This window comes from Procambarus clarkii, chromosome 37 (assembly GCF_040958095.1).
Source record: "Procambarus clarkii isolate CNS0578487 chromosome 37, FALCON_Pclarkii_2.0, whole genome shotgun sequence".
Classification (NCBI taxonomy): Eukaryota; Metazoa; Arthropoda; class Malacostraca; order Decapoda; family Cambaridae; genus Procambarus; species Procambarus clarkii.
This window is the reverse complement of record NC_091186.1, coordinates 2,885,755-2,897,374: the sequence shown is the minus strand read 5'-3', so window position 1 is coordinate 2,897,374 and position 11,620 is coordinate 2,885,755. Positions and strand designations below refer to the sequence as shown.

The 11,620-nt window shown below is 47.4% G+C and overlaps 1 protein-coding gene across 1 annotated transcript in view; it reads left to right on the top strand.

The window, feature by feature from the left end:
- Positions 1–4,790, top strand: part of LOC138371993 (uncharacterized protein DKFZp434B061-like) — a 43,767-nt gene extending 38,977 nt beyond the window's left edge. The window contains exons 4-5 of the mRNA XM_069337021.1: positions 1,387–2,205; positions 4,608–4,790. Of these exons, the coding sequence (XP_069193122.1) occupies positions 1,387–2,205; positions 4,608–4,790 (1,002 nt within the window). The remainder of the gene's footprint in view (positions 1–1,386; positions 2,206–4,607) is intronic.
- Positions 4,791–11,620: the final 6,830 nt, after the last annotated feature.

The following is an 11,620-nucleotide window of genomic DNA, read 5'->3' as shown; positions in this document are numbered from 1 at the left end:
CCGGCCGTCAACTTCTCCTCATAATTACGGCTGCCTGCCTACGTCTCGGCTGCAGTCATACGGATTCCCGATTAGTGTCTTCTTTCACTGCTTCCCAGTGGATTGGCCCAGCCGCTACGTCGTCACTGTGAAGCTATCAGACGTCCCAGACGATACTGCCTAGACTTCACCTGCACAGCACCCGACCCTGGAGCACTTGATGCTCAATATTCCGTCAATTCCCTCTTCGGTCCACACACAGAATGAAGGAAGACCTCTGGCGTACTTTCAGACTACGGGTGACGCGTAAGATCCACGGGAGTGGCGTATTACTGTCAGATTGACAGGATCAACCTTCACACATCCGTCCACCTTGACGTGTCGTGTCAGACTGATGGCGCCGCCGTGGCGCTCTGACCGGACCCCCCTTCCTTCGTGACGTCATATTCGCCATGGGAGGTTTTCATTGGCTCCCTGTGCCACATCGCTGTCGGTGACCAATCTGGTGCCACTGACGTCACACAGTTTTGGCGGCAAAACAGAGTAGCCAGCGCCATATTGGCTTCCTAAAGGGCCTAAACCACAGCCCAAAATACTCTTCTTTTACAAATTTCTCGATACCTTGAGAACACTACACTCTCCCACATATCAAACTGATGCCTGCGGCGTAGAGAACGCTCGGGTAAAGTGGATATGACTTACAGCAGGCGTGGGAGAAATATAAGGGGGGGAGGAACACCGTCACACCATAGACACTGGTTCTTCCTTGTGTTTCTAATCACTTTTTATTAGTTTCCCTCTTTTCTTAAAAGTGGGTGGTCCTTCGTAATTGATTTCATTAATTTATTAATTAAATATATTGAGTCAAGCCCAGATATCCCACAATATATATATATATATGTATTATATATATATATATATATATTATATATATATATATATATATATATATATATATGTCGTACCTAATAGCCAGAACGCACTTCTAGGCCTACTATGCAAGGCCCGATTTGCCTAATAAGCCAGGTTTTCATGAATTAATGGTTTTTCGACTACCTAACCTAACCTGACCTAACTTTTTCGGCTACCACACCGAACCTAACCTATAGAGATAGGTTAGGTTAGGTAGGGTTGGTTAGGTTCTGTCTTATATCTATGTTAATTTTAACTTCAATAAAAATATATTGACGTCATTCATAATAAAATGGGTAGCTTTATCATTTCATAAGAAAAAAATTAGAGAATATAATAATTCAGGAAAACTTGGCTTATTAGGCAAAACGGGCCTTGCATAGTAGGCTGAGAAGTGCGTTCTGGCTACTAGGTACGACATAAGTAAAAAAAAAAAACAAGTTATATATATATATAACTTTAGAACACTTTCCCATCAGGAGACTCGAACCCTAGCTAGCACTGAAGCCTTCCAGCAACTGGCATAGCAGCTCCCCCGCGACGCTCCCCCGCGACGCTCCCCCGCGACGCTCCCCCGCGACGCTCCCCCGCGACGCTCCCCCGCGACGCTCCCCCGCGACGCTCCCCCGCGACGCTCCCCCGCGACGCTCCCCCGCGACGCTCCCCCGCGACGCTCCCCCGCGACGCTCCCCCGCGACGCTCCCCCGCGACGCTCCCCCGCGACGCTCCCCCGCGACGCTCCCCCGCGACGCTCCCCCGCGACGCTCCCCCGCGACGCTCCCCCGCGACGCTCCCCCGCGACGCTCCCCCGCGACGCTCCCCCGCGACGCTCCCCCGCGACGCTCCCCCGCGACGCTCCCCCGCGACGCTCCCCCGCGACGCTCCCCCGCGACGCTCCCCCGCGACGCTCCCCCGCGACGCTCCCCCGCGACGCTCCCCCGCGACGCTCCCCCGCGACGCTCCCCCGCGACGCTCCCCCGCGACGCTCCCTCACGCTCCCCCGCGACGCTCCCTCACGCTCCCCCGCGACGCTCCCTCACGCTCCCCCGCGACGCTCCCTCACGCTCCCCCGCGACGCTCCCTCACGCTCCCCCGCGACGCTCCCTCACGCTCCCCCGCGACGCTCCCTCACGCTCCCCCGCGACGCTCCCTCACGCTCCCCCGCGACGCTCCCTCACGCTCCCCCGCGACGCTCCCTCACGCTCCCCCGCGACGCTCCCTCACGCTCCCCCGCGACGCTCCCTCACGCTCCCCCGCGACGCTCCCTCACGCTCCCGCAGCTCCCTCACGCTCCCGCAGCTCCCTCACGCTCCCGCAGCTCCCTCACGCTCCCGCAGCTCCCTCACGCTCCCGCAGCTCCCTCACGCTCCCGCAGCTCCCTCACGCTCCCGCAGCTCCCTCACGCTCCCGCAGCTCCCTCACGCTCCCGCAGCTCCCTCACGCTCCCGCAGCTCCCTCACGCTCCCGCAGCTCCCTCACGCTCCCGCAGCTCCCTCACGCTCCCGCAGCTCCCTCACGCTCCTGCAGCTCCCTCACGCTCCTGCAGCTCCCTCACGCTCCTGCAGCTCCCTCACGCTCCTGCAGCTCCCGCAGCTCCCTCACGCTCCTGCAGCTCCCTCACGCTCCTGCAGCTCCCGCAGCTCCCTCACGCTCCTGCAGCTCCCTCACGCTCCTGCAGCTCCCGCACGCTCCTGCAGCTCCCGCACGCTCCTGCAGCTCCCGCAGCTCCCTCACGCTCCTGCAGCTCCCGCAGCTCCCTCACGCTCCTGCAGCTCCCTCACGCTCCTGCAGCTCCCTCACGCTCCTGCAGCTTCCTCACGCTCCTGCAGCTCCCGCAGCTCCCTCACGCTCCAGCAGCTCCCTCACGCTCCTGCAACAGATTGGCCTTTCTAAGTATGTTTTGAAAAAATTAACTAGTACAAACAACTTTAAAATATCCATAAAAGAATTAGAATGCAGCTACCACCATCCCAAAAAATGTCTAAATATACTTAGGAAAGGAAATTGTCACTTTGGATCAACATGTATATTTTTTCATCTTGATATGTGTACATATCAATACAAGAATTTGGCTTTGCAGGAAAGGCATGTATATTTTGTTATAACCAGATGAAAGAGGTTTCAAAAGGTGGAACAGAATGTGTGTGTATGGAACTGGCTGAAAGACCCATCTGCATACCAGAATCACACATACAATTACTCCATACAACTGTACTACAACTACAACAGGCAACAACCCTGCAACAACCAGTAATAGTCAGAACAAAACAGACACGCCCATGCATAAAGGACGTGCCAGAAAAATCTTCATCAAATTACCCTAAACAGAGCAACCTCATTCATCTTTGCCAAGATACAAGGACAGAAAACAGGAGCAAAACCTTTATGACATTTTTCCTTTTTCCAAATTTATTATTTTTTATTTTTCGTATTTTTTTTTATACAAAATGGAGCAGCATTCCTGACATACACTGAACGAACCTTTTTGACATTTATTCTTTTTTCAAATTTGGATTTTTTCTAATTTTCTCTAAAAACCGAAATCAATGCTTTGCAACATTACAGCAGTCACCCTTTTACATCCCAGCATCTTAAAAAAAAAAAAAAATATTTGCATCGTCGGAGGCGTTTTTGCGAGAACCAACAGGAACTCTAACGAGAAAAGCTCAGGGTTCTTCCTAATCAGTGTAAGCTAGTCAATCGAGACATTTTCGCCGAGTTGGAAGCTCGTTATTCGAAATGAACTTAGAACAGTTTCCCTACTGAATGATTGTTAGTAGCAAAAAACCCACAAAATAGAACAACTGAGTTCCGAAGTATATAAAGTCTGTCTGAAATGTGTTCCTTTGTTAAAAGCCAAAAAGAGGAATAATGTAGAAAGCTAATGCATACATCAATACAAAGTGAAAAAAATAACAAATGCTTAAGACAACTATCCCTAAAACGAAGGAATAATTTAAACAGGATGTTTGAAGAAATCTGGTAGAGACTGAAGCAGTCATATATGATTGATGGAATGCACTAGAACAGTCTTACATGAGATGGAAAAAACTAAAATATTTCTTCACATATTCAAAAATAAAAAAATTATCAAAAGCAAAAATCACTGTCAGTATTGGACCTATTCTTACAAGTGAATGGCCATACACAGGATGACAAAGAAATTAGGTAAATCCTAAAACAGCAGTTGGAGGACATTTAGTACCCCATTCAACTGCATGAAAGTAGATGATCCGAAAAGTTTCTTCATGCATAATATCAAAACTCTTATAAATATAACCGATATCAACACGAATTTTGCAGATTTTGGAGAAATTAATATGATGCCCATGCACTAAGCCCGGGGTCAAAACTTGTGTAATTCAGTATTTATAAATGATAAGTGCCAGTAGCAAAGTGTGGAGAAAGAGCATTGACACAGGAGATATACTATTGATTTAAGCGAATGTGGTATATCTATTCTTTACAAGGGAGGGAGTAATTCTTAGCATTGGCTAAGAATTATGGACCAGTTGCACTAACGTCCTACTTAATAAAAGTAGTTGAGAGTGTGATCAGGAGTCAGGTCCTCGGTTTCATGGAGACCAATGACCTCCACAACTCGGGTCAGCATGGATTTAAAGCGAGATTATCATGCCTCTTGCAGCTACTTAACCACTACGGCAAAATCACTCAGGTATTGGAAGTAAAACATTATTCAGGTGTGGTATTCATAGACTTCACAAAATCATTTCATAATTGTGATCATGGAATGTGTAGTACACAAAATGAGGTTAATGGGAATATCAGGTGAAGTAGGATGGTGGATATTCAATTTTACTAAGCAAATCAGCAGGAAAAATGAGAGGATGAATTATGAGAACATTCAAATTCATAGATCCAATCACAGTGAAGACTAAACCACACACCAGAAGATAAGGAGACGACGTTTCGGTCCGTCCTGGACCATTATCAAGTTGATTGTCTTGATAATGGTCCAGGACGGACCGAAGCGGCGTCGTCATCTCATTTTCTGGTTTGTGGTTTACTCTTCATATCTTCAGCCACGTCATTGACTCTTCGTCTGCATCCCATCACAATTGTGGTACTATTCATATCACTTCTGTTCCGTCTTGAGTACTGCTCTATACTCGCTTTCCCCTTCAGAGCTGATGAGATTAATGAAATAGAGGGAATACAAAGAATATATACAACACACACACACACACACACACACACACACACACACACACACACACACACACATTCCCGCACGAGGCAGAAACAAATGGGCAAAGTTTCTTTCACCCTAAGTGCCCCTGTTACCTAGCAGTAAATAGGTACCTGGGAGTTAGTCAGCTGTCACGGGCTGCTTCCTGGGGTGTGTGTGTGTGTGTGTGTGTGTGTGTGTGTGTGTGTGTGTGTGTGTGTGTGTGTGTGTGGGGAGAAAAAAAAAATAGTAAACAGTTGATTGACAGTTGAGAGGCGGGCCGAAAGAGCAAAGCTCAACCCCCGCAAAAACACAACTAGTAAAACACAACTAGTAAACACACACACACACACACACACACACACACACACACACACACACACACACACACACACACACACACACACACACACACACACACACACACTATAATGCACCTAAATAATTAGGATCGTCTCATAGCTCTCCAAAAGAAAATTCCTAGAAAGGAGACGAGTGAGGTATCAAATAACACACATATGGAAAGTACCCCCATCCAGGTACATCCAGGCACAGTACTAAATTTTTAATATAAATAAAATCTTCACTGCCTGAAGATTAGGGCAGAGATTGACAGGCTAATGAAGCAGGTGAAACCATAATGGAGGGGAAGGCATCTCCGCAAGGATGCAAATGAGAAGCTCCATTGAGATAACTCAACTTATCCACCACTCGCCAGCTAAGACGGCGAAAGCGTCAAAGAAATCAAGAACACTGGTTAGAACGTTTAACCACTTCAGTTAAATTCAGATTCAGATTCAGATTCAGATTCAGATGTTTATTCAGGTAAGGTATATACATACAAGTGATGTTACATTAATGGATTGATATATAGATAGAGCTAGTACATACAATGCCTAAAGCCACTATTACGCAATGCGTTTCGGGCAAGAGTCACGGGCAAATGAGGGGAAGACCATTAGCGGTAACTAACCAGAGAAGCTGAGCATCACAACAAAAGCCTGGACATTTGTTGGTGGCTTGGCACAACCTTCTGCTTCATAAATACAAGCGTTTAGGCATGTTCACCGCGTCAAGGAATAAAGGTAATAAGAAATAGTGTGAAGCAATACTATCAAGTATTGATGACAAAGTAGTAAGACTGCGGACATTGTCTGCCTCTCGATAACAATATTCAAGAAGCAGAGAGGTATTTAAATAAAGTAACAATGACTTAAAAGTATTATGAAAGTTTTACAATACCATTATTGAATAACTGTGAAGCTTGCATTAGCATGAAGATCATGTATGCGAGTGACAAGATTCACTTTTCATGGTTGGTGTGTGTGGCAGCTTCTGTCGACCGAGTTAAATGTGTAGGACTGTTGAAGGCACAACAGTAACAGTGATATGGTTATGGCCAGTGGAAGCTGAGGCCGCTGTTGTAGGCGCTACAACGTGAATTATGTGGGTGTACTGTTGCAATCCACAAGTTACGAGTAAGGTATTAGTGAATCAAACAACAACACTTAACAAATGATGGTCGAAAGGATTGGTAGTACATGTGAGTAGCCTGACTGTCACACCGAGGTAAGGTCAAAGAGATTAAGACAGCCTTAGCCCACCGAAGCCAATGTTACAGCCTTGAGGTCACAAAGGGTGATTCAATGCAGGCGATGAGTCACAATAACGTGGCTGAAGTATGTTGACCAGACCACACACTAGAAATTGAAGGGACGACGACGTTTCGGTCCGTCCTGGACCATTCTCAAGTCGATTGTGATGAGTCGATTCATCAAGTCGATGTGATGAGCCATTCTCAAGTCGATTCACAATCGACTTGAGAATGGTCCAGGACGGACCGAAACGTCGTCGTCCCTTCAATTTCTAGTGGGTGATTCAGTGTTCTTGGAAACGAGAAGATTTACATTTAAGATGATTAAAACATCCTTGGGATGGTTAGTGGTGGTGGTGAAGGCTATGACCGGCTAGACAGCAGTCTTGTGGAAGCCGCCGTGTCATCAAGTACTCTACTCTACCTGCCTGTGGCAGCAACAGAGAAAAACCAGCCAACTGTGGGGACCCGATGTGATCTTGTTGAGACGAGTCTGCAATGAGCGAGTATTATATGGGAGACTAACCGGGTGAGGAGTGTTTTAGTGATGGTTCGGGGTTAGGGACTTAAGTTGAGGTTATTAGTTGTATATGAGGGACAGGTAGGTCCAGTGCGTGTATTGTCAATGGGTGGGCAATTTAACCCAAATTGGATGTTATATTGTTAGTGTCAGTATTTTATATAATGAAATTAGAAAACCCGACGGCCTTTAATCACCTTCCATATGTTCTCATGTGATTTCCATTACAAACCTATTAATACGCCTTAAGGATCTAGTTGGTGAAAAAAAATTTTATGTATCAAAAACCAAGGTACAAAAACAGGGAACAAATGCAAAACATAAAAGCAAACCAATGGGCTTATACATGAAACAAAGCAAACACCATGAAACAGACAAATACATACAAGAGGTCACAGCATAGGACAGAGAACACAGACAACATAAATAAAGGACACAGAAAATTACAAAAACGTACAAGAAAAAATGCATAAAATTACAACGTATAGAAAACCAACCACCCGAGAACAGGAAAGAGGAGTAAAGTAAAACACAATCACGGGCAGTCCGACTCCGCACACAGAGGAGCATAACCGGACAAATGAGGACACCAGCAATAATTAAATGGTAAATCCAAAAATTTCACACAAGAACATAAATAACATAAAATACACACAAAGAATAAAGCAATGGCAAGTATAAAATTACACACACATTGAACCAACACACGGAACAGCCACATGCACAACCACACCACATCCGCACACAACTACAGCACAAACACCCACACCGAACAAAGGCAAAGCACACAACAAATCGCAAATACAGCAAAACAGGCCACACAGGAGCCAAGAACAAACACCCACACCACTCGCACAGACAAGGACACCCACCAGTGCACGCAGGCGCCGGGGAACCACCACCACAACACAGACAGAAACCAACCACACGGATCACTCTTACTTCTACGGGTACTCCCGAGCCGGAAATCTTAAGCATTAAGCATCCCAAACAAGTTAGTCAGTGTCAGGAAGTGGACGTCCAGGATGCGCAGTAGGCCGAGGCATCAAATCCGGCACACCAATGATGAAACACCGCACCCGCGGAACCCAGATGGTAGAAGGGCACCAGGAAACAGGACACACACTCATCAATCTCAACCCACATAAGTATATCAGATCCGTCGGCCACCTCTCTGGACGGGAGGATGACAGGCAAGGGGTTCCCCCTAGGAAGCCGGTCACAAGGCCTCACATCGGGCTCTCCACTACGGCGCGCACTTCGTTCCACGCCGGGCATCGCACCGAGCCCCGCGGAGAGCGGCACCGCAGGTGACCCAATGTCCCCACCACTCAGAATAGGAGCAGAGACCCCCGTCGCACATCCTTTGACAACACCACTACGATGTCGCAATCACCAGGGGCAACCGCCCACTGAGGAAAGGCACAAGCAGGGGGCACAGTGTCAGGCACCACAAGAGGCAACAGAGCGACGTCCACAGCATCATAATCCATCGCATCGCGCTCCTCTGCCCACGTCCGGCGAGGCGACGCATTCCGATCAGAATGACGGCGCTTAGAAATAGGCTATTGATCGTCGGAACTGTCAGCCCCTGCAAACGGTGTCCCAGAAAAAACATCGGCAGGCGGCCCCAAAGCCGGGGCAGCACTACCATGAAGAACAACAGCCTCAATGACACGAGGCAAAAAGCCACCACCATTCAAAGAGACCGGAGTTGGAGAAGGAAGATACAGAGCAGGCGGAAGGGAAGACTCCAGCACATGGGAGAAATCCTGCGAGGGCGACAGAGAAGATGCACACGCCAACGAGGAAACTACCAGAGGCGATGAGGCAGAGGGCGTGGACGGAGACACACACACCATCGACCCCGACAGCCCCGGGAAGCACATGTTCTTCAGCAGGAGATGCAGGCGCCACCCCTACAGCTCCATCCAAGGTCACCACGGAAGAAACCGGATGCGGATGCACCTCCACAACCACCGAACGGCGAAGGTCCGAAGCAGGCGCCCTAGGTCCTCAGAGCACACCGGTGGGGCAGACAGATGAGGCCCAGATGCAGCGACAGCCGGAACCGCTGCAGGAACCACACCAGGTACCTGCACAGAGCGAGGATACGCTGGGGAATCCCCATGCACAAAAACGGGGAAAATCATCGTCCAGGAAAACTGAAGGAGCCTCTGCACGAGGAGCGTCGCAACCGGCCGCTACGTGGCCCTCAGCACCACACCAGACACATGTGCGTGTTTCACCTTGATAGAAGGTCCGCATAGAAAGCCCACGAAACGAAACCCTAGATGGTATCGGGCTCGTGAGCCGCATGACGAGTGTGCGTGTACCCAGCCGGACCCCCTTCAGGCAGCCCGCACTCAAAATGTTGAACCGGTGCTTCACCACCACACCAAACCGCGTGAACACTGACACAAGCTCTGCCTCGGGAAAGGTCACTTGCACACCGTGAACACTCACAAATGTCAAAGGGCCCCAGGGATCCGATATCTCCACAGTCACAGCCGAATTAGGAATAGGAAGCGAGCGTGCATCCCAGCATGCCACAAACTCCTGGTAAAGTAGCGACCTGGTAGAGCAACGACGTGGCAAACGATACCGCCACACGGGTAGGCGAGATCTTTTCAAGCCCCAGTAGTTCAGAGACGTCAACACGAAGCACGTCCAGGAGAGCAATCTCCACAATGGGCCAGTCCACTGCACCAGAAAAATCCAGCCGGACAGTATCAACCAACCTAACACGGGTACCTCCGGTGTCCGCCATACTGCCAGCCAGCGCCCCCTGCTAGCGGGCGCTCCACACCTCAAACTGCACCCGCCCCCTCTCAACTCCAGGCAGCAACTGGCAGGTCAGGCGAGCACGCCCGATCCTCCTGGCGACCAACGAGGCAATCCATGCATCAAAAATAGATTGGTTGTAGTAAACTATTTCATGAGGCTAATTATATACAGTAGGGTAAATTTTGTATTCAGAACTAATCTGGGTTTCTCCGTTCACGACCGTACACACAAAAGAGCAAACTACTACCAAACGCCATTGTACGAGGAAAACACACAACAATTAACAATACAGTATTATAGGATACCAATTCTTTTAGACAAATATTTTTCCCACGAGGAGGGGGCAGTCGCAATACGTCAAAGTATTAGATGTAATGTGGGAGTGGGACTCAAAACTGAGCTACACAACCTGTTTGGAGAGAATTAAATGGAAAATTATCTACCTAAAGATAGGTGTTAAACATAATCCATCAAACTTCGAAAGAAAACAGTTTTTATGAGAACTAATATCTATTGCTTCTAGGTCTAACATTGAACGTTATTACCAATTTTAGTACAATAAATTTTACTTGCCAAACAGGATTTTTTTGGTAATTTATGACCATTAAGCCAAATAATAGTGTGCCAACACAGCAAGATAATATAGACTTGTTTAACAGGGAGAGACTGATAAGTAGCATCTTAAAAGGGATGTGCTACTTAGGGAACTGACCACGAGGACATTAAACAAGACTCAGAAAAATTATTTGAGAGAAACGTAAGGTGCTAGATTATTCTCACATCAGATTCATATATTTTGGAGGTCTTTGGGAATTGTGGATTTGGCAGACTAACATGAAAGTTGGTCAGTTCTTGAGTCACTGGATCATAGGTGGTGGTCGCTGGCTCAGAGGTGGTGGTCGCTGGATCACTGATGTCACTGGATCACTGATGAGGGGTCACTGGATCACTGATGAGGGGTCACTGGATCACTGATGAGGGGTCACTGGATCACTGATGAGGGGTCACTGGATCACTGATGAGGGGTCACTGGATCACTGATGAGGGGTCACTGGATCACTGATGAGGGGTCACTGGATCACTGATGAGGGGTCACTGGATCACTGATGGGGTCACTGGATCACTATGTAATGTTTTAATTACAAATAAAGCTCTGGAACATGGTGCACTGCAGATTGTTTAGATCAAATAGTAGTGACCCAATATGGGTAACCTTGGCACTAAAGAACTATCAGAAAACAGAAGGCTTAATACAAACGAATTATGACAATTTTGATACATAACTTCCCAGCTTGGTGCCTTCTTTTGATAATTATTATGACTATACTTGTAAAAAACTAAACAAAACACTATATACACTTTGCAGGGCAAGCAATGAAAGCCGTCTGGGGTTTCACCAGATAGATGAAACAAAGATTACAGACAACACCTGGACATTAACAAACAAGTCAAATAACATGACAAAGATAAATTAAATTACTAAATTTTAAGAAAGTATCAAAGACCTTTATGAATATATCAGAACAAATCTACGTAGAATGTGAAGATGACATCCTGACAAGTTTAGTGGTTACCAGAGAGGAAATTATTAAACAAATATAAAAGGATGCTATAGCCATCACACAAGGAGGGGGGGATA